General features: G+C 45.8%; 1 protein-coding gene across 1 annotated transcript; it reads left to right on the forward strand.

Annotated features, from left to right (window-relative positions):
• The first annotated feature begins 8,118 nt into the window (after positions 1–8,118).
• INS (insulin) lies at positions 8,119–13,836 on the forward strand. Its single transcript, XM_062577926.1, has 3 exons — positions 8,119–8,177; positions 9,010–9,206; positions 13,700–13,836. The coding sequence occupies exons 2-3, from the start codon at positions 9,020–9,022 to the stop codon at positions 13,834–13,836; spliced, it is 324 nt and encodes a 107-aa protein (XP_062433910.1). The 5' UTR covers positions 8,119–8,177; positions 9,010–9,019.
• The last annotated feature ends 8,807 nt before the right edge of the window (positions 13,837–22,643 follow it).

A 22,643-nucleotide genomic window follows, 5' to 3' on the forward strand; every position in this document is an offset into this window, starting at 1 on the left:
TAAATAACTCTCCCACCTCCCTCTGAGGCCAAGACAAGATAATAAGGACAAAAATGTCAGAGCAAAGCACTGGGCCCCTCAAATTTACAGCAAAGGCCAAATCACTAATGAACAGATCGGGGCTTTCTTTCTAAACACCGATAAGTGGCAACTTTGAATTAATAGCCCCAGACCCTCCGCTGCTGTAAATCCCCGTGATCCAGCTGTCGGCAGCACCCTGTGCCCTGAGCCCCTTCGGGGCAGCCCGGTGCGAGGGAGCCCCTGGCCGGGGCGAGAGCCCCCGTGGCCCTGGGAGAGGGCTGGCCACCACGGGCTGGTCCCTTGTCGGGCGCTAGTGATTCATGTGCCCGTCTCCAGTCCGCCTGCTCCCTCCCTTTCCGCCGGCCCTCTAACACTAACAAGCCTTATCAGTAGGATTTACACCTCGTTGTCTAGGAACCTAAATAAGCCGGTAGGCAAAGCTACGAACCAGTTATTGCTGTCTCTCCAAATCCCTAAAGTAGCTTTAAGTGCTCAAAATGATCCACTTACTCAGTGATTATTAACGGTATCTGACCTGGGAGTCCTGTTGCCTTGGCAGGATAGACGGGAGTGCTATAAAGTGTGGCCTGTCTGACTGAGTGGGGGTGCCAGAGGGGAGGGAATGGGCCCTCTGCAAGTCCGCGGCCCCTCCTGGCCTTGTGGAGCTGCTCTGGAGCAAGGATTAATCAGCAAAGCTGCAATAAAGCCGCGGAGGAGTGGACATGCCTTGGAGGAACAGTTGCATGCGAGAGTTTATTGTGTTTTTTTTTTCTTTTTTTTTTTTTTTTTTTGAATCACTGGATGCCGTGTTAGAAAAAGTCCTTTGAAATACAACTGCCTAGGTCAGTGCAATGTTAATTCCCATGCAGGTGAAGCTTTAGTAGTGAGATGGAAGCTCAGAGCATGCCACCAAGGCAAGGGAGTTCAAGGCACCCCCAGATGGTTATTCACATCTCGTGGAGAAAAGCTGGGCGTCAAGGCAATGGCACCAGAGCAACAGCAGTTGAAATCTCCAAGAGCTTCCTAATCACAAAAAAGGGGCTTCTCAAGTAAATTTTATTGTGGAAAATGAGGTTACAAAACATCATATTTAAACTCAGCAGAAAGTGTCATGCAAGAATGCTCCTCATTGCTCCTCACTGTTCTCTTGCAGTATCGGCTACAACCCCTAATTTTATCATCAGGAAAACTATGCAGATGTCCATCATGCCTGTGCTTTTCAGCATCATGGCAAAGTACTAGATCTTCTTGTCTTCTGATCTCCAAGGCATCTCCAGATCATCTAAGTCTTTGTTATCCAGGTGGTGCCTGTGTTATCTCCTGCTATGGAAGTCATGTTGGTGGCACTATGAAAGTCTGTTCCAACTGTGCTTTTCAGGATTTTCTTGCTTACAGTTTTGGACATTGGAGGAAACTCCTTGATGGGCTTGATGGACCTTTAATGGTCATTTTCTGAGGAACAGGTGAAGATCCTCTTTGGCTGCTATCATGGTCTTCCGTGACTCTGACCTGTGAAGAAGGACAGATGTGGTATCAGTGCAGAAAATGCATATATATGTGTGTATTTTTGGACTGGTGCTGATCAGGCTACTTTTCCAGGGTTTCACAGGTCTATGGAAGTGATTTGCTGCTTTTGCTGTTCATTACTTGTTCTCTACTGGGGTGTCCTCACCTTTTCTAATGTTTATCTGTCTAAGCCAACGGCTGCTTTTGGGCCCTTAATAGCTGCAGATTTCATCTTCTCCTCATTGATAAACAAACTAATTTGTTCTGCTGTGTCTGCTAATAGCTGTGTCTAGGAACTATTAGCAGCTCTTAGGTGCTATTTTCTCCTCTACCTCCTCAAAAAATTCTATGTTCAGTAATATTTTATTAGGCTTATTATTAGGTTTAGAAGTAGTATACCTGTTTTTTTCCATCTGTGTTTATAGCCTGGCATTTTTTCTTTCTAAGATGAATGCAAAAGATTCTGGGAATTTTGGAGATCATTAAATAAGGTCTGTTTTGCAGCCAAACCAATCTGCAGTGCAGTGGTCCTGGTTGAGCTAGGCCTGGCCAAAGATTAGGGCTTCACTGCTGAGAGAATGATCTGAGTCGCTATGTGGTTGGGAGGGGGGACCAGTGGGTCTGGATCACATGAGACCTTGAGCCCTGAGCTTCGGAAAAGGAGAGCGAAACCAGCATGACTGTTTCCTTCACTGTGCTCTAGCAGTGCCAGGTGGAGGGAGCACATGAAACCAGCCCCAGCAAGTCATCTACAGAGCAGCACCAACTCTGGGGAGCTCCCTAATCTGTTAACAAAAGCTACTGGCTCTTCGGAAATGCTTTGAGGAGCATCTTCCATCAGGCAGTTGCATCTCCAGATGTTTGGATGTGCTCACTACCTTCTCCTAGCTGTTCTGGAGCAGCCTGGATGTTAAAGGCTAACACAAAGTGATGGGAGTGGGTGGAAAAATCTGGTTGGTTACACTGGACTTTGGGCTACGCCCTCCACTTCATGAATCAACTCTTTGTGCTCTAAGAAGCAAGATAATGTCCCTGGCCTGGAAGAGTTTGGAAAATTGTGAAATCCAGAGTCTGGCAAGAGAGCCTCTCTTGGGCCCCATGGCTGGAGGGGAGATGGGGACAGCTCACCAGGACTGCACCCAGACAGCAGTCCGGATTAGTTTATAGAAGCAACTGAGATTACTTTTATCCCAGTGAGTGGCCTCCTTCTTGGCTTGCACAATGTCCCTTTTGAAGCAAAGGCAGCTCTCATTGTATGGCTCCAGATAAGCTGTAGAGCGTCATCCTTGCTATAGCAGCCCCCACTCCTCAAAGCCCACAGTGCCTGCCCCACCTGCCCAGGAAGGCCACCACGTATCTCTGTAGGCATCACAGGATTTTGTTGCAGGGATTCACATGATCAAGCACCCTCCTTGGTGCCAGATTCACCTCCCTGCCCTTTGCATCCTCTTCCCAGCTCACATCATTGCTGCTAGTGAGATGGTAGCACGTTGCCCTGGTTGCACATCGCAGTGTAGCAGGGGCAGTGCTGAGGCATTTCTAGGGGCTGGCCATCCCTGAAGCTGCCTAAAGCAATTCAGACTCTTTCTGAAGTCCTGGGGCTGCATTTTGGCAGGCCTGCTGGCAGAGCACAAAGATGCATTGGCAAACAGTGTTGTCCTGGGGCTCTTTGTTTCAAAAGCCACTGAATTTGCCCTCGACACAGAAGAATGCAAAGCATCACTGAGGTGTTGATCTCCGCTCCTCTTCTGGTGCAACGTGCAGCCACATCTCAACACAGCTACAATCGCTGCTAGCAGGTCTCCAGAGACCTGCCAAGGGCAAGACTCAGTTCAATGGGGAAGGAGCTCCAATTGCTACTGCAACTCCTTCTGCAGGTCCTTACCTAGACATGCCACTGTCAATCAGCTGGAAGCTGTCGACCGAGTCTTCTAAAATCAGGTGTGTGATGCAGCCACCCATAGCCCATGGATGAGCAACGCGGCCCCAGTGGTGACCACTAAACTCAGCACAAAAGTGGCACACTGAGCTGTGGCTCACATTTCTGGGTCCCAAGGTGCTCACTAAGAACTCGCTCGCCTCCAGATCTGACCTTTATTTTCAGTAAAACTTGCACAAACTTGTAATCGTTAACTAGTTCCTCCGTAACGGGCTTGTTATTTTTCAGGACAGGGTTCGAAAATGCTAGACATCTACAGTAGTAAAGATTTTATTGTGCTGGCAACAGACTGTAAAACTTGATTACATGACACCGGGGATTGCCTAAACCTCATTCCCACTGATGCAACTGTTCGGGGTCGGGGGGTGACAGGAGTAAGGGAGGTGGTTTCAAGTCACGTCTGGAGGTGATTTAGCACGAAGGGCAGAAGTCAGGAGCAGCCCACTCCCACCCAGTGAGTGCTTTTATCCAAGCAATCAGAATGAGGAGCCAAACAGTGGGGGCTGAGCAGGCTGATCACAGGAGGCCACAGGAACAAAAATGATGAATGAGAGTTTGGCCAATTTCTTCTTGATCAAGTGAAAATCATGGGGAAACCCAACCTGGAAGAGGGTTTTTTTTTTTTTTTTTTTTTTTAAGATTTCCTGTTAAAAAAAGCTTTTCTCTTGAAAAATGGGCTCCCCTGTCCACTCCCCTCTCTCAGTTTGCTGCTGACACGGGAGTTTTCCTTCTAAGACAAAACTTTCCACAGTTTATATCCATATTTTGGTTAACCTTTTTAGCTTGCCTATTTTTCTAAATCACTGCTAACATTTTTCGTATTCCAAAGGTCCATTTATGGTAAGAAAATACATTTTCCAATAAATAATCAAAGTTATCATATTTTAGGAGGAAAAAAGTCAGTGTAGGAAACTTTTACCAAAAAAATTGGCTTGTGTTGGACTTTGAGCCAGCATGATATCTTTTTCCTTTCAATAAATTTTCCAGCATATTGCCGTGATCCATTCCTGTGGTCGGAAGGCTGAGCAGGGATGAATGACCAGGGCGCACTGCCTCCAAGGCACAGGGGTCCTGAGGGGTCCTTCCCAAATCCCTGGCCGTTGTGATGGATGGGGGGATGTGAGATTGGAAAGGATCACGATCTCTTCTGGAGGGCAACTGGAGGGCAGAGTTCATGCTCCTTTCCTACTCTGATCTCCTGCCACTTCTGTAGTGCCTAAAAGCTGCCACTGGCAATGACACTGAGGATGCAAAGAGCACAGCTGAGGGGCCTATGGCCTTTTCTGCCACCCTACTCTGGGTAGGGGATGTCCAGCAAGAAGGGTAAAGGATAATGGATGAAGGAATCTCATTACAACCCCCTGCTGACAATAAAACATGAGGTAGAGTCAATTCAGTTAATGTTTAAAAATGCAAGAAGGAAAATCCTAAGACCCCAAACTCAGCATGTGATTAACTTAGGGAACTCGTTGCTCCAAAGCGTTTTCAAGGCAGGTATCAGTCTGAAGTTTCACTCTTCAGGAACACGTCTTGCATAGGGCCATGAACACAGGAAAACAACTGCCAATGGGATTTGTAGGGTAATTTTGAAAAATTGGCACCTTAGTGTGAGATGCTTGGTGGGGGCTGACTACTCTGGGGGAAATGTAGGTGGCACAAATCTCAAGCACCATTCCTAGCGTTGAAAATCTACTTCAAATAGAGTGAAATGTCAGGTTTTATCCCGTGGAGTTAATAATTCCCCATCTTTTCATGGCAGAAAGAAGGTCTGAGTAAGTGAATTCCCTGTACTCATATCTCCCTGAAACCTGAGACCCTCTTCATGGGTATACCACTAGGTCATTCAAGTACATCAAATATTTTTTTGAGGGGTAGGGAGACAGAGATAGTGTTACATATTGTGCAGGGATGCTATTAACTTCAGTTGAACATCACAACTTGGATTTATTAGCGTGAGGACAAAAGACCGACATAGCAGGGGACATAGCCGATAACCTTGTCTCACATCCATTTGAGCAAATAAGTCTCCTCCCTGCACACTCATCAGAGATTTAGCACTTTTCCCAAGCCTTTTTGCAATCACAGTCGTTTAGCAAACACATGATACTGCCATGACAGAGGCAGATGGGACTCACTACTAACTAGATGCTGATGGAAGTATTTGCGAGGAGTTACTTCAGCTACTTAAGAAATTGAGAGTCTGGTCTGAATCTCCCGGGATTCTGCTGATTTCAGTGAACTTCCTTCTGATTTACACCGTCAATGGAGAGTCAGATCTATTCTAAATGCAGTAAGCAACAGAGTTCAGGCTGATGAAAATGTCTCCTTTTCAGTACTTGTAATCTAAAAACACAGAGTAATAGGAAATTCGAAGATCATCTAATCCCTGACATTTAAAATGCCTTTCACTGACTGAAGGCCTTTGCAGGGAAAAAAAAAAAGGAAATAGAAGCATGTTTTAGGCAGACAGGGTAAAAGTGTGTTATTAGCAGCAGAGAAGAAAATAGGTCGAGATAGCACAGAGCTGTCCAGGAAATCGGATAATGTGAAAGCAAGAGCAGAAAGCTAAAGCTGCTGCTGTTTGCACAGGAGTATGTCACATACTTTTGAAAGCAGGGACCAATGTCACGGTAATGAAACTTTGTGGACTCCCTCTTGGGCCTGTCATGTCCTGTTAAAAGCAGTTTCAGCCTTGAATCCCACTTTCAGGGTAATGGCCATGTAGATCATGGCAGCATAGATCTTTGCAAGTTGATACTTTCCCTGTGTGATTTAATCAGCAATGAAACACAGGCATCAGAGCAAGTTTTGCTGGCATCTGAGTTGGAATACACTGAAATAATAAAGAATCACAAATCTCAGAGCATCTGTTTCAGGCTCTCTGCAAACTCAGGTAGGCAAACCAGTAATGCTTACTTCATCTTTTTCTTTTTAGCCAATACTGCTAGAGATGCAGAGTGGCCCCTTCCCGCCCCACACCACAGGAACTTTGGACTGATATTCATCAGGTCAGCAGCCTTGATGAGCAAACGTCCTCACTCTGCTGGAGATCCTCTTTGCTTGGCTAGTAGGACACGTCGCTATACTGGTTTATATTCTAGTCAGTTTTCCAAACTCCTTTTCACAATGATGAGTGCTGACTATTCATTTTAACCTTATAACTTAAATTCTGAATAAAAAGCAAAGTGTCAGAGAATTTATGAGGTCATGGCTGTGAGATTTTCTTTCCTTGGAAAGGACCAGAATATCGATAATCCAAAATATCCTGGTTTCTGCTAACTACCTCCAATTTACCCTATAGGATTCTGAATTTCAATAGCCTGCCACAGCCTATCCTCTCAGAAAATGTATCAGCATCACAGACCCAGTTCATATAAGCCAATTTTGACTCATACTAAAAAAAGAAAATGTGAGCACATTGAAATGGCTCACATTGAACATAGTAGTTGCTCTAACTGCTATCAACAGTGAGGTGCTATTTGTGAAGTGATGTTTCTCCTGAGTTGGTGGAGAAACTGAGGAGTTAAATTAAGTATCCAGGCTTGGCCTCAGGATATACATTCACTGAAGACAAACACAATTCTTTGCTATCCTACTCCATAAGATCACCTACGAACTCAGGTCGTGTTGCAGACTTTGACTGGAAGCTGTGAACATGATCAGCTGAACCATCTCAGCCAGCAGATGAATAGGACAGCCCTGGCTGAAAACATTTCTGAGGGCTTTCTTTTTCATTATGCAAGACTGCCATTTGTTTGAAGCAGAATATTTCACTAGGATTTACTGGAAATGTTTCTCGGACAGAGTTTCTAGTAGATCCACAGACAGAAGAGCCAAGGTGTCCAGAGCTCTCACCTGCAAAAGGCAGAGATTGCATCTCTAACCCCAAACAGGAATATGAATGGGTACTTCTGAGATGTAGGAGGAAACCTGCCTTCAGTGCATGAAGGGGGAAAGGTTTATTTTTCCAAATGTAATATTTCAAAATTTCTAATTTTGGCCCTGTACTGGGCTAACACCATCATCCATCTTTTCCTGCAAAATGCAGATGCTGTTCTTCCGCCAGTCCAAGCCCTGAGCGCGTGTCTCCAGCTCTGTGTTCCTTTGGCTGTGAGCAGGGCCTCAGATAGCCTTCTCACTGCAATAATGTGTTTTCTTTCTGCTAACACCTGACAGTGGCATGGCCTCACTGACAACTTGGTCCCATTGCAGCATACTCGCTGAGGTGATATTAATCAAACATACTAACATGTTTGCCTTTAAATTTTGCACTTCAGAAACAGCTGTTGAGACAGACAGGCTATTGGCCACCTTAATGCCAGCAGTAGCTATTGCCAGCATTAGTATAATCATTACAGCTGTAATAGCACCATTACCTCCTGCTAAAAGGGTTGCTGATGGCTCAGGACAGAGCTGTGGGGAAGCAAAAACAGGCCAGATGAAATGAGATGGAAACTGCAAACTGTTGCTTCTATCTTAACTTGCCTAAAGACCTGTTGATGCTACATAGCGAGAACTTAATGTGCCCAAACAGCAAAAATTTTGGCTATGGCGTCATTGAGAAGGCGGGCTTCTATCTAGATCTTGTGTCATTCGGGCTAACGTAAAGCATATAAATATAGGAAACGAAGAATGAGGAAATTGCTACCAAACAGTCTTCACCTCTAGGAGCAAACTTCTCTCCATCACTTGCTGATATTTCTTTGGGTAAGTCCAATTACCTCCTTTTAGCTTCTACCTGTGTTTTGTGAAGCTGTTTTCTCAAGTGAATGTAGCTGCCAGTGACACATGTTGACTTGCCAGTCCAGGAAAATGAGGTCTTCTCAGGTCTTTGAGCACACTGTGTTGTTTTTAGGCCCTCATAAAGAACAACCCCTTCTGACTTGGTACAGAGGGTTTTTCCCCTGAAGAAGTCTGCTGATCTCTAGTCTCCTGGGAAGGTACATAAGAAGGCTCAACACAGTGAGTCTTCCATCACACAGGACCCCTTCAGGAGTCCAGCCTTAGTGCTGAGCAGTTTTTGCCAGTGCTGATACATCCAAGATTTGAGCTTGCATTGCAGCCTCTAATACTAAGCCTGAGAGAGGCCCTCTGCAGACAGTCACAAATTCTGCCTGGAAAAGGCATTGGGATTTTAATCCTGCAAATTTTGCAGAGTCTCTCCCCGATGGCACTGCCCCAGAGCTTCAGACTGGGGGGTGGCATGCTGAGGCAGCTGCTACTGCTGCTGGTTACTCTGTATGTAGGCAACTGGGGTCCAGTTTGTCTCTTTATAGGAAGTGAGCAGGGAGGGAAGGACTGACAGGAGCATGTGGGTGGAAATGGACTGTTGGCTACAATTTTTAGTCATTTACTGTGACTTACAAAGCCTGATGCATAAAGCTGTCCTTCCCTCTCCAGCCAGAGGATCTTCAGAGGATTCATCTGCTTCTTTGGTCTCAGATGTGTACTGAGGGAGTTGAAGGGTGTAAAGTGCGTGATGACAACTTAATTCCCTCACAGGCCTCCCTTTTTCTCCTCTTCCTCTTACCCCCTGGTCTCAGCCTGGTTACCATGGCTCTCTGGATCCGATCCCTGCCTCTCCTGGCCCTTCTTGCTCTTTCTGGCCCTGGGTCCAGCCACGCAGCTGCCAACCAGCACCTCTGCGGCTCTCACTTAGTGGAGGCTCTCTACCTGGTGTGCAGAGAGAGGGGTTTCTTCTATTCTCCCAAAGCCCGGCGGGACATTGAACAGCCTCTAGGTAAGTGAGAGCTTCCTATAAGCCTGGCAAGGTGCCTTGCCAGCTCTTTTGCTGTTTGAGCAAGTTCTCTTCAAGCAGAAATTCACATGCTATGTGTAGACATTTGATAAAGATATTACTTGGTTGTGACAAGCTGCTTCTCCCTCCAGAGCGGTTTGTGACAGAAGAGAAGGCCCAGATACGCTAGAGGTGTCCTCCTGCACAGAGAGGAGGAACGTGTTCAGCATAGGGGTAGGGATTAATTACAGTAATATGCTCCTTTTCTCTGGTGGCAACCAGGAGTCCAGCTACCGATCGTGACCACAGTTGTATACTACATGATGTAAAAGGCAATGGCCTAGCTTGGAGAGTGACAGCAGTAATGTCCTCAATGGTGAATGGTAAGAATACCTTTAAAATATCAAAGGCATCATATTGCCAATGAAAAGCTCCTCGGGTTAAAAAGGCATGTGGGAGAGCAGGCAGAGAAAGGATTTATGAGGCAGAAGGAATTGTCATTGAAAGCTTAAGTTTGTCTATCTGCGACTTGGAAATTAGAGACTAAAAACAGTATCCATCTCAGACTTGTGTGGCCATTACATGGGCCTGGAAGTGATCCTAGAAAATAAAGGTGGAAAGAACTCAAGAAGCCCTCCTTTTGCCCCAAGGCAGGATCAGTTATCCCTGTCTCATTCCTGACTCATGCTTGTCTAGCATGCTCTTCAAAACCTCCAGTGAGGATGATCCTCCTGCTTTCTGAAACTGTCTATTCCCTTGCTCAACTGATCTTCCTCTTGAAATGTTTCTTCCTAATATCAAACCTGAATGGCCCTTGCTGTAAATTATTCCTTGTATTCGCCACAGTGGACGTGAGGAAGAGTCTACGACTTTCTTCTCTATGGCTACTTTTCAAAATACTTGAAGACTGTTACCCTGTCTAACTTCAGTGTGCTCTCAGCTAATCCACCCCAACTTCCCCAATCTGCCTTCTTAGATCATTTTTCTAGATCTCTATCCCTGCAAGTCATTCTCAATTTGGTCAACATCTTTTTGAACTGTGATGCCTACAGAAGTGCACAGGGTCCAGCTGAGCCCTTACCACCACCAAGCAGAGTGAAGAAGAAACTGAAAGGATGAAGTCACATGTTTTTCACGCAGTTTTCCTGCCTATGCATGTGGTTTGCCTTTTTCAAAGCTGCACTGTACTGCTGACTAGCAGCTATCTTTGCCTCCTTGGGGTCCTTAGGGTCTCCTTTCCAACGTACCAGTGGTCCTTGAAGGACTGTCCATCCCTTGTCCTGTGTGTGCAGTGAAGTCTTCCTTCCTACATCTAGCATCTTACCCAACTCTTACTGAATGGCATCCTATCTTTCCAGAGTGTTCCTATAGCCTGCCAAGGTAATACAGAGTTCTGATCTTGCCCTTCAGCAGTCTTGCAGTCCCCTACGGCTTTATATTTTCTCTTATTGCACAGCAGTAAATGCATTAGCTAGAGTATGTTGTGATGGAGCCAGTGTCCATCTTAACCTTATTGTGTGTAGCAGATTAAGAAAACAAAAGGCTTACATTCCGCAAAACCGAAAGAAACGAGGTGGATTTGTTTGTTCGTTTTTTATTTTATTTTATTACTGGAGCAATTGTTCTGTAAATCAATAGCAAGGAAAATGCAATTTTGCCAGTACAGAGATACTCTGCTCTCTGTCACCTGCCCCACCCCTAGATAGACTAGACTGTGGGCCACTAAGGCAGGCATTTCTGTCTAATCCCACCTTAGAAGCTACTGTCTTCCAAACAGCTCTGGAGATTCCTGAACTTGTCCTAAATGCTTTATCTGAACTTTTTGTTTCTGGGAAAAGGCATGTCCTGTGCTTCTCAGTTTCACTTGTGATTGAGTCTAAACTCCAGAGAGGCTGCAAGCAGTGAGCAAATGTATTCTATCAATAGTTAAATTTCAAAATTGGAAACAGATTTGCAGAAAAGAAACATAACAGTAAGAAATACAACTTTAGTACTCTGTATCTGATGCTGATCCTCTTCCTGAGCTGTCACTTCACAGAATTTCACAGAATTTCACAGAATCAGTAAGGTTGGAAGGGACCTCTGAAGATTATCTAGTCCAGCCTCCCAAAGATTTCCTGGTGCTGGTTCCACTGGGGCTTGAACCCAGGACCTTCAGCGTGTAAAGCAGATGTGACTTAGGGATGGTGTTTGGGGCATTGTGCCATACAGGGACGTATTGGAAATGACGCATTTCCATGGGTTGGTGATCATCAGATGGGTGCAGGGACAGCAAAGGGCAAAAGCATTGTACAGGGACCACAACCTTTCTTATGAAGGGATAATTCACAAACTGATTCGCGTGCCACCACATCCTCTCCCTGAAGGCAGAGGAGTTCTCCACCAGCTGCATCCATCCGCCACCAACAGCCACACCCGCCATCAAGCTATTTTTTTAAGAGCTGCTTTTACTGAACACTTACAGGAACAGGGAAATTGGAAGACATAGAGTGATGGAAGCTGTGTTTATTTCATGAAGCACAATAGCAAGTTGTGTGAGGTCTCAGGCTCAAAATATTGCTTATGGTAACTGAAAATACTGTGTGGTAAACTGCAGTCTTTTACCCTGCAAAAGCCGGGGAGGCAGGATTCAGATGGAAACGCTGCCTACAACCCCCTCCATGTCAAATCCCTGCCCCAGGTTCCAGCACTTTGTATCTGAACACGAATGTAGGTGGGATGAGGCGTTTTGGACAGCTGCCTTTGAACATTATGTTTCCCATTCATATCTCTAGCCAGTCAGGACCTGCAGTGCTCAAGCTGTAAGGCAAGGACGATACCTCTCCTGGGAGATGGGTTCTCTCAGTTCCTCTCAGCTTCGTGTCCTCTATAAATTCAGCAAGCACACTCTTTCCTCCATCTTCTGAGTTAGTAATGGAGATTTTGAATAGTACCAGGTATAGCAGAGACCCCTGCCAAGTCCCACTCAGTTTAAGCCTCTAGCTTAAAGATGAGCCATTATATCACCTACTCTAACTGCAACAGAGCTGTCCCACCCATCCTCTTTCCACCAAATAGTGGTTTTATTTATATCTGGTATATGCATATACATCTGTATATGTATGTGCCTGTCCTGTGAAATAATCTCAGAGGTCTTAGGAAGGTGAAGCAAGATAATGTCATAGAAGATAATGAGCTGATTTGCTGTGATATTTTTTGAAAGGCCAGATGGGCTATTTGATTTGTGTTTGATGTTTCTGAAGACCACCACACATGGTTTTCTAAATATTGTGAGGAGAATTTCATTAGGATTGACCAAATGTGAAAGATCTAAGAACTTGCTCCAGTATTTTAGCCTGAGCTGATACCTCTGTCACATGAGCTGATTATACTTACTATCTTCTACCATCTGACCTGAAGGATGAAGATGAGTAAGTCATGAAATATCCACCAGATATATCCTCTTCCACGAAATGTTTGAATAAATCTTTTCTAAGTTTTCCTCTCAGCACACTAACACAATGATTTCTTGTCACTCTTGGGTCTTGCTCATTACATTATGCTTTGGGGACTTTGGGATTTTGTATCTTGTGCTATACTTTTATACTGCCCTAGAAACCTCATCTTATCCTCACTTTCCACGTACTTTCTTTTTGTACTGAAGTCACTGAAGACCTCCTGATTTAGCTATACAACCCTGGAACAACTGTGGTTGTCAGGGTTTCTTTTCTTCCTGTAGGAAAATCACTGCTTTATTTTCTATATTTTCAGTGGGCAACTAAAACCTGAACGGTTTTCTTGAAAAGTTTTCAAGTTCCCATCAGCAAATGGCACATTATTTTTGAGTTTTGTGTGTGTCCAAATACCCCAGTTTAGCATCCCTTTTAAGACTTGTCCCCAGCTGTGAGCACAGACACACACAAATACTTCTGTGTTCAGCTCTAGACTACATCCAGGCAGCAAGCAGGAGCAGGCTGTTCAGACCAGCTGGGAAATGCACCCAGCCCTGGGACGAAACCTTCCTTACAGTCCCATGGACATTGTTGCTGTTTGCTCCAGCTCCTGGAAGAACATCTCACTGCCCAAGGGGGGTGGGGGTGGGGGGGCTGCACTTCCAAGCAGCTCATCCCTGTGGATCAGACAAGCCCATTTTATCATCTTATTTACTAGCTGCTCTCCCCCCCCCACACACACCCCTCGGGAGGGTACAAGGTTTCTCTTCTTTTCCACTTGGCTGCCTCAGTAAAACCTCCGTGTCCTTTCGTCCCTCATGCTGACAATATCTGTGCAGCGAGGCCACTTTCATGAATTATCAGACTCTTTTGGGAGTGGAAACACACAGCCCGAAGGTGCTGCAAGCAGCATCATCAGCATAGGGAAATCTTTGCAACAGTTCTCCTGTTTTCCAGCCTGCTCTAGCCAATTCCAGTGCCTAAAAGGGGAGCCTCTGCAGAGCTTGATAGCAGGGGCTGATACTGTGAGGAGTCCCACAACTTACCTTTTTTTTTTCCTGGCAGTGAGCGGGCCATTGCGTGGTGAGGCAGAAGAGCTGCCGTTCCAGCAGGAGGAATATGAGAAAGTGAAGAGAGGAATTGTTGAGCAATGCTGCCATAACACGTGCTCCCTCTACCAACTGGAAAACTATTGCAACTAGCAGAGAGGCCAGCAGCGGGGAGACGTGGGTGAAAGGGAGAAACATGCACTTATGCTATTGCACCTTCAAAGCAACTGAATAAATGTTGTGAACCTATTCAAAGCACTGTGCCATTTTATGCATCCATCTCTTGGGGTAGGGGCATTAGCATTTATATGAGGAGTTTGTTGTCTGTGCTCTGGTAAGGCAGTTTTAAAAGATACCAGATATGCCTGGAGCTACCCATCATTTAACACTATTTTTCTGCCATCCAGATGAACTTCCTGGGATTTAAGGAGGAGAATTACACAGTGCTAAAGTGGGTATGCAGAGCACCATAGTATCCCTGATGCCTTGTGGATGAGACGGAGGGCAGAAAGATCTGAATGAGACTTATCTTTCTAGGGAAATATTACTAAGGAATATCAATGGAAATTTCATGCTGACCAACTTCCTGAAGTTCACAGCCCAAATATAGAAAGGCAGTTGGGAAGCTGAATTTCCTCAGATACAAGATGGAAATAGTTCAGATTAAGCAAAGAATTAAGTTATCTGTTAATTGCAGAGAGAAAAATTATGACCAACTGTCATGACCAATTTAGAAGTGCATCCAGTTCTCTCCTCCGTTTACCAGTGCCCAAGCAGGGTCCTTTAACAAGATGTGCTTGTTATTCAGGAGTATTTGTCAAATCGTGTATAGAAAGCAGATTTCAGTCCAAAGGAGTTTCCCTGAGCTGTCTGCCACCAGCATGCATTGACTGCTGTTGATGTTTGCGGCTAAACTGTGGTGCATGCAGCCCACGTAGCGGCTGCTGATCCTCGAGTGGGGTAACACTGTCTGCTAGACCGGCTTGTTCCTCTCTTGTTTTGCACTCACAAGTCCAGCTTTCCCTGTCTCCTCTACTTTAATGAGACAAGGCTACATATTCTGTGCCAGGAGTGCTCTGATACTTTCAGGTCCAGTCTCAACCCACTGCCTTTGTCCTGTCCAGGGGTAAAATGTGCCACAAGGTACCTGGCTTTGCTGTATTCCCTTCTGGGGGTTTATCCTGGTTGGGCTGGGAGTTTCGTTTACCTTGTTTTGCATTAAGAGAACAGAGGCTTCTAGAAACACACTCCCCAAAGTGTAGTCCCCTCTGCTCTGAAGCAAAGCCATCCCTGAGGAACTGGGACTGCTGATAACCAGAAGTTTCATGACAGCATCCATCACCCTGCAGCACATGCACCGCCTGGGAGAGGAGGCAGTGGCGGCCCGGGCTGAATTTTTCTGGTGGCAGTTCTTGAAAGCCAGTCTCGGAGGAGACTGGTTTTAACAGCCTCTTCTACTGCTGGAGCCCCATGGATGGATGCTGCCTTTCTGGTTCCTCCCAGGAGTTCAGCTCCTGCTTCCATCAAGAGCACAGTTCTGGTGAAACCACGGCAAACTAAAAGGCTAGAAGAGCAGCTGCCTGTCTGGGCTGCACAAGAAGAGCTGCCAAATGTCCCTCTGTGCAGTCTCTCTTGTGCTGCAAGAGAGCCTCTCTTGCTGCATGGGCCCTCTCCTCCAGCTGCCAGACTACTCTGTTTGAGTACTTCTCCCCTCTGTCCACCGTTCTCCCTCCATCATCACCCCTTTGCCTGGCCCCCCTGCATATTCCCAACAGCAGTGCCTGCAGCTGTGTTAGGGAACCCTGGGCCAAAATTTTGTGGTTATGAAAGCATGGCAAGAAGTTTACTGTTTCCAAGTTACTTGGCTCCTGCCAAGCCTCTCAGTGTATCATTCTGGTGGTTTCTAAAGGACCCCCCCCTCCCCCAACTTCTTTTAGCTGTGCTAGTGCTCCATGAGATCACCAGGGTTCGTGTTATTTCAGTAAAAATACCAGAGCTATTGCTTATGTTAAAGCCATCATTATATTTAGACACATAATGGGGTTCCAGCAATTCCACATGGTCCATCAACCCCAAGGAGAAGTGGCCCTGAGTCCAGAGGCAGAGAGGAGATACGGCCACTCAGTCTACTTGCAAAGTCTTGAGGGGAAAGCAGGTCTAAGGAGAGGAGCCTCGTGTGTGGCAAGTCTTCCTCATGGGGCATTGCTCTGCTCTGCAGTTGAAAATCCAAGACATGCCTGAGGCCAGTCTGCGACCAGCACCCATGTCACCTTTGGCTACAATCTTGGACATGCCTGATGGGAATCTGCTCATGGGCCCATGAAAGCTAGATAAGCAAAGAGGCTCTGTGATCAGAAGATAGATTTGCTGAACATACCTCTCTGGCACTGATTGAAAAGGCTGGATTACCTAAAAAATGGAAGAGAAAGAGGTGGTGCAGGAGAGGGCATGGCCTTGAGCTCCCAGCTACTGGACTGATATTTGCATATTTTCAAATGCTCTATGGTAGTGTTGGAAACAGCTGGGAGAAGGGTATATAGTAAAGTTCAATGGAGATGTCTTTGCCTTTCCCTTGGCTCTGGATGGATTATGGTCTCCTCTTACAGAGGACTCTAGATCCACTGTTCTCCAGCACCTAAAATTATTTTCCTATATATTTAGAGCTCTTGGTCTCAGCAAGGTTGAGTGAAATATCAGTGTCTGGACAGAAATGATCTCATAATCATTTTTATTGAATAAGCTGATGACTTTTTATAGGAGAACACCCAGGAGGCAGCACTTCTACAAATTATCAAGAGCACCCTATAATTTGCTCTGGTCCTTCTGCCAGCCACTGGAGGTAAAAGAGACATTTCTTACGTGTATCTACACTATTGTTGCCGTAAATGCACTTGTCTAGCTAAGATGAGAGGACGATCTTCCCTTCTGTCACCTCTTTGTGTTTCAGATGGTAGCTTGGAGCCAGCTCCGCAGCTCTTAGATACCAGGTGAATATATGACATGAACAAGTATCTAGTACTTTCACTGTTTCAGACACAAAAACCTAAACACCCTTAAGTGACCCAGATGGCAAAAGAAGTGTGTGATAGAGCCAAGAATTGAACCCAAGAAAGATGACAAAGTTAGAAATTTTCTAAGGAAGACTTTTTCTTTGTTTTGTAAAAAAATTTTGTTTTTAGAGAAACTATCATTCCTATTTGATTCTGAAAGAGCTGTCACTAGGCTGAGGATTGCTAGGACTTTCAGGTTTTCCTCTATATAAGCAGGAGACTCGGACCCCCAGAGCTGGGGAATCTTCAGCACCCTGGAGACACAATGTTTGGAGACTCAGGGTCCGAAGCTGGTATTAGACGGACAAGAAACCAGGCAAGTGTCCAGGAGCATCCTTCTTACAGTTCTGGCCTGAATCAGCAAAACCTAGGTGTTTCATGAACTATTTGTCTCCACGAATTGGTATCTTCCTACAAGATCTTCCTTTGCCAGAAAATTCCTGGGTAGCTGTCCAGCTCAGAGGGGTGGATAACCTTCAGCCACTTCTGACAGTGAGTGAACAGTGTCTAGGTTGAAATTGTTTGGTGGTTCCTCTTCATTCCTCCACTCCCCATTCGGCTGAGGCCAGGGAGAGGGTAGGTTTATGGGTCAGGTTTCCTAAGCCTCTTTATGGAAAGTGAGTACATACGCAATTCGTTCAGCAAAAGTCAGAATTGCCCTTAACTGTCTATGAAACACTTGTCTGGTTTTTCTAGGAATGGGATACATGACTCACTCCTTAATGTTTTCCTGTAATCTTACTTTTCTCTGCTGCTTGGAAAGGGAGGAGAAAGGAGGGAATAGAGGGTAAGGGGTACAGTCTATTTTAGGGTTTGAGAAGTTATCAAAAAACTGCTGAGATAAAAGACAGAGGGCTGGCAGGATGAGGGAGAAGAGAGACAAGCAGCAAGCAAACAATGCAGAGCAAAATGCAAGGCCAGTGGCTGCTTCCAGAAATCATAGCTGCCTCCTCAGATCTTGCCCCCAAGGAGAGATCGTCTGCTGGTATCATTTGGTAGAGGTGCATCCAAGACACTCGGAGTCTGCTCTACTTCTCCCATAGCTTCAGTCAAAATCTGCACAGGGCTTTTCAATACACCTTTGGCTGACTGAGGATAATCACAGACTGGAAGAGTCAGAAGATCCCATTAGTAAAATTGGAGATGCGTTTGCATTTCAGAAATCTTCCTCATAACACCCAAGTGTTCAGCATTAATGTGAACAGCCAGTCACTGTGCAGCAAGATGAAACTCCTGCCATGGTGCTCCACAAGTCCTGCGTCCGCTATGGGACATGTTAATCCACAGGCGTTCCTGCCTTCCGGACAGAAATACCCAGAAAAACTTCCCAGACCATTACATCAGTGCTGACTTGAAATCCAGTTGTTTCCATGGAGAAATGAGGGGAATATCTTTATTGGAGGCAGAGCCAATTGCAAAAGCGCAGCATGGAAATGTAATTGAACACATAGGCTAAAGTGTGTTAGTCTTCTGTCACAGGTAGGACCACCTCGCTGGTAGGTGTCTTTGAAGTAGAGAGCTTAGCCTCAGCAGGTGACCAAGGCTCCTTCCGGAGTGCATGGGTGCAACCATGCTTCTCCTAGGGAAGACGTCTAAAATAGTACCAGTCGTCTGTGCTCATAAAGAGCCCGCTGAGCAGTCATGGGAGCACTGACCACAATGGGACCCCGAACACATGACAACCAGGGGCAGGAAACCAGAAACATCACCTCTGTCTGCCAGTTGGTTCTGCTAAACTGTAAATCATTTCCCTGAGAAAGAAGTTGCAAAACAATAAGCTTCAAACCCGAGACCTGAGGAGAGGAGCACTCCAGTGAAGACAGCTCTTTGGAGTGGTGCAGCCAGTTGCCTGTTTTCTGCCATTGTTTGGTTTGCTTGTTTGTTTGTTTACTTTTTCTGAATGCTCTCAATTAGAATGAGTTGGGAAATTGCAAATGCCATGTTTTTCATTGGAAAATGTTGATTCATCAAAATCAGCACCTCCCACAGGACCAGACCAGTTTTAGCAAGGCTGGATTGGAAGAGAAGAGGGGACTCGCAGTGATTCAGGCATCAAGTGTGAACGTGGGAGGTTCAGGTGCCTGCTCCACAGGCACTGGCACAGGGATTTTGCATGCTGTGCCCTATTTCCCAAGAACATGCGTTAACCACAAGGCTCTGCATTACCCCAGGGTGCACTGATCTCTGGCTTCTGAAAAATTCCAGAAGGTTTATGTAAATGCAGAATGTGAACTGTTTTGAAATCTTAAGGTGGGGCAGGACCATCTCTTCCTACCCAGTGCCATTCCAAAGCTTCAGTCCTGTATTTTGCCAGTAGGTTTGGATGTTCGGTGAGATGGAAATCAGAAAAAAGTTAGGGGACAAGTTTGCAACTAGAGCACAAATGAGAAGAAAGGGGTGAAGCATGGAGCTGAGGACTGCTGTCCCCCATGGCCCCCACAGTTGTCCCCCAGGGATAGAAGGGACCTTGGTGTAAAAGTGAAGAGCAGGGAGCAATGCCAGGCTTGGGCTGAAGAGGGAGGCATGGCCTTGAGCCCACTTTGGGTTCCAAGGGGCTCTCAGGAGCTTTCTGCTGGGGCAGTGGGTGTAAGTTGCCATTCTTCTCTCCCTTCCTGGAGGGAGAGCAAGGCCTGAGGAGCTCAGATGGACCACACAGCTTTCTGAAACCTGCAGATATCTAAAATACTTCCTTATTTTAGAATCTGTAAAAGCTCTCAAGAAAAAAAAATCCTTCTGAAGACACTTTGGTTTTCAGAACTGAAAATAACATAAAGGTCTTGGGCTCTTCACTTTTTTGAAAGACCGAGTGAGGTGAAGGCCAAAGAGGAACAAAGGTATTCCCCCCCCCCCCCCCCCCCCCCGCTTTTTATAACACTGGAGAAGCAAGACTGAAAGCGGCACTATGCCGCTTTCGGCACCAGAGCACATGGCTCCTTGACTTGCCAACGTGACCCTGCTGGCTTTCTGACCTCAATCCATACTGCCATTTGAAGGGCAGCTGTTGCCCCTTGCACCCCAAATAACTGAGGATGGTCAACAACCCAGGATGTCTTTAGCTGTGGTCTACATGGGATTTCTTCATAAAGCCCAGTTCCAACCGCTCTGCTCTCTCACAGGAACCAGGCAATTCCTCGCTCACAAATCTGCTCAGGAAATGCCAAATTTTGTTGTGCATTCCTAAAGGAGAAGTGACGCAGGAGTAGGGAATGTTGCATCCATTTACCTCCCTCCTTTCTCCTTCTCCTGCTGCATTTTACATTGTGATCTTTGGGAAGAAAATACATCCAGGCCCATTTATTCTGACTCAGCAGTTGCTTTGAAGTGAATTTGCGGTAGTGGTGGGGCATCGTGCCCGGCTAAAATGTCTTGGCTCCGCTACTCTTGCAACAAACTTCCAAAGGTCTCATGCTAGCGGTGGAGGGCAATTTGAAGAGAATGCAAATAAAGGCTTCAGTTCATTCATCCTGGTTGAATAGAGAACTGAAAACTGAGCCACAGAGGGGACTGCAAGACAAATTCTTTGGGTTGTGGGGTTGTTAACACTGCCTTGAAAATAAAAGACCAAAGTTGCCCCCATTTCCTGCATTCATGTTACCAAACAGCTCCATTCTAGTTTCGAAGAAAGGGGAGAGATTCACACAAAAATCAGCTGTCAGAGGATGGATTTTGAATCCAACGGGATCCAGGACCTCTGCAAGGCCATCCTGGATGGCTTGTGCGTGGGGGCAGCTGTCCTAGCCTCTGGTGGTGATGCTGGGATAAGGGGTCCTTCCAGGTGATGAAGCTGTCCTCCGCATTACAGCATGAGCTGCTCTTAACTGGGGAATGGTAGCTGGCTTTTCTGAGGCTAATCTACTGTATTATTTCCTTTTCCTAGAAGCCACAGATAGAAGAATGTTGTCTATTAGGATGTGTCAGATTCATTTTTATATAAAAAATAACCAGATGACACCTTGTGACTTTTTTATTTAGCCATAACATCAGGTTTTTAGGAAATAAACAGGGGATGGATTTGAAACCTTCATCCAGCCAGACTCCTGACCTTGGAAGGACTTTTCTTTGCATGCACAGAAACAGCTTAGTGTTCAGACTCAAAATTCTCTGTGATTTACATTGGGCTCAGCAAAGACATATGTATTTTGGACAAAAAATAGCACCTCTTCCTTCTCCTCTCCCTTGGGCAGGAAGAACGCTTTAGGTCTGGCTATAAATTGATCTGGAAAGACACTTCCAGCTCATTGTCTCAAGGTAAATTATTGCTGTTTGCAGCACTGAGGAGCAAGGCCATTTTTTTCCAACTTGAATGCCAGATTGATTTTCAGTGTGTCCCTCTGCAATCCTGTTGGGCAAAACTGGCATGAGCAGACCCAGGACAATAATGGGAAGCTAAGCAAGCTGATAGGAGTGCATAAGGAAATGATCCAAGACTTAATCCTTTCTCTCCATCTCCAGTTTTTGAAAGGGCAATCGGCTTAAGGAGCAGTGGTGGGAGGCAAACCATTTCCTGGGCAGCCATGGGTCCACAAGCCCACAGGGCAAGCACTTGGGAGGTATTTCCCTGGGGGGCCAGCTAGTGACTCTGCTCAAAAAACTCAAATCCAAATGAAACGACCCACCCCAAACAGACAATAAGCTGTTCTGGGGAAGTTTCAATGCAAAAATTTCAACCCTTTTTCCAGCTTATCAGAAACCTCATATCCACTTTGGAGGCCTGAATTTATCCCCCTCTCTCCTCTGGGAACCTATGCACATCTGAACTGGGACCCAGTAAGGCAGCCTGTGCCCCTGTGGGCACATTTTGCTGACCCAGGTTTCCAGTTTTAGCTGCCAACTGTGTGAATTTATGGAGGAATTTTAAAAAATGCTCCCTGACAGATGCTGTCATGGCCATTGGGCTTCCTCTGATTTCAGTGGCAAGAGACAAATCCCAGCAAAAATGCTCCAGGGGTCAAACCACTGTCCACTCCTCTCCCACCTTGGAAATTGCATTTTCAGTCATTTTTTAGAAGTTTGCTAGCAAAAACTGGCTCTGTTTTCCCAAATGTTGACATCTTTCCTCTGAAATATTGAATTTCAAACCCCAAAAACAAGGTGGGGGGGGTTGAAGTTTTGTTTCCAAGACAAGGAAAAAAAATGGACCCCTCCTCCGTAAATTCTGATGAAATGTTGACGCTGGTGGTTTGGTTTTTTTTAACCTATTCCTAATAGAAGCATTAACAGGTAAGTGTCCAGAGTCCCTCCTCGTGCATCTCTGGGAAAGCACAGGTTGTTTCTGGGTGCTAAGGAACCAGGATTGGAGCAGGAAGGAGGCTTGCTGTCCCCTCCACGCAGCCTGGATGAGGAGGTGACTGTGAGGTGGACAGGAGGTTGCCCGTGCCAGCCTGTTTCCAACCAAGGAGGTGGGATGAACCCCAAAGCCTAAAGCCCCTCTCAGAAAAAGCTCTTCCAGCATTTCCTTTCTTACTGAAAGATCGCTGACCTCCTCCTGGGGACACTGAGCATACACTGACATCATTCTCATTTTTCCTTTACAATTCTAACTACAGAGCCACCAGCGTCATTCTTGAGCCACTTTCCCTTAATCTTCACCCTGTGAAGATTTGCTTGGAGTCGTTTCTCTGACTGCTTCATTCCACTGCACATCTTATTGCTCCTATTTAAGAATATAGGACTGATTTGCAAGCCATTGAGTTGGCTCGTGCTAACCTCACATTACTGTGCCTTCTTTATCTCCAGAAAGGCTTTTTACATCCTGTTTCTTCCCCTAGCCTGTATGCAGCTTTACTTTCTGGAATCTTTCCTGAGGAATTCATGTGTTCTGATGTACTCAACAATCCTCCTAACCTGGAAAAAATCCAGAGGTTTAATGTATCTATTCAGAGCACAGAAATTATCTGTGGGTCTGTCACC

Source organism: Rhea pennata, chromosome 5 (assembly GCF_028389875.1).
Source record: "Rhea pennata isolate bPtePen1 chromosome 5, bPtePen1.pri, whole genome shotgun sequence".
NCBI lineage: Eukaryota > Metazoa > Chordata > Aves > Rheiformes > Rheidae > Rhea > Rhea pennata.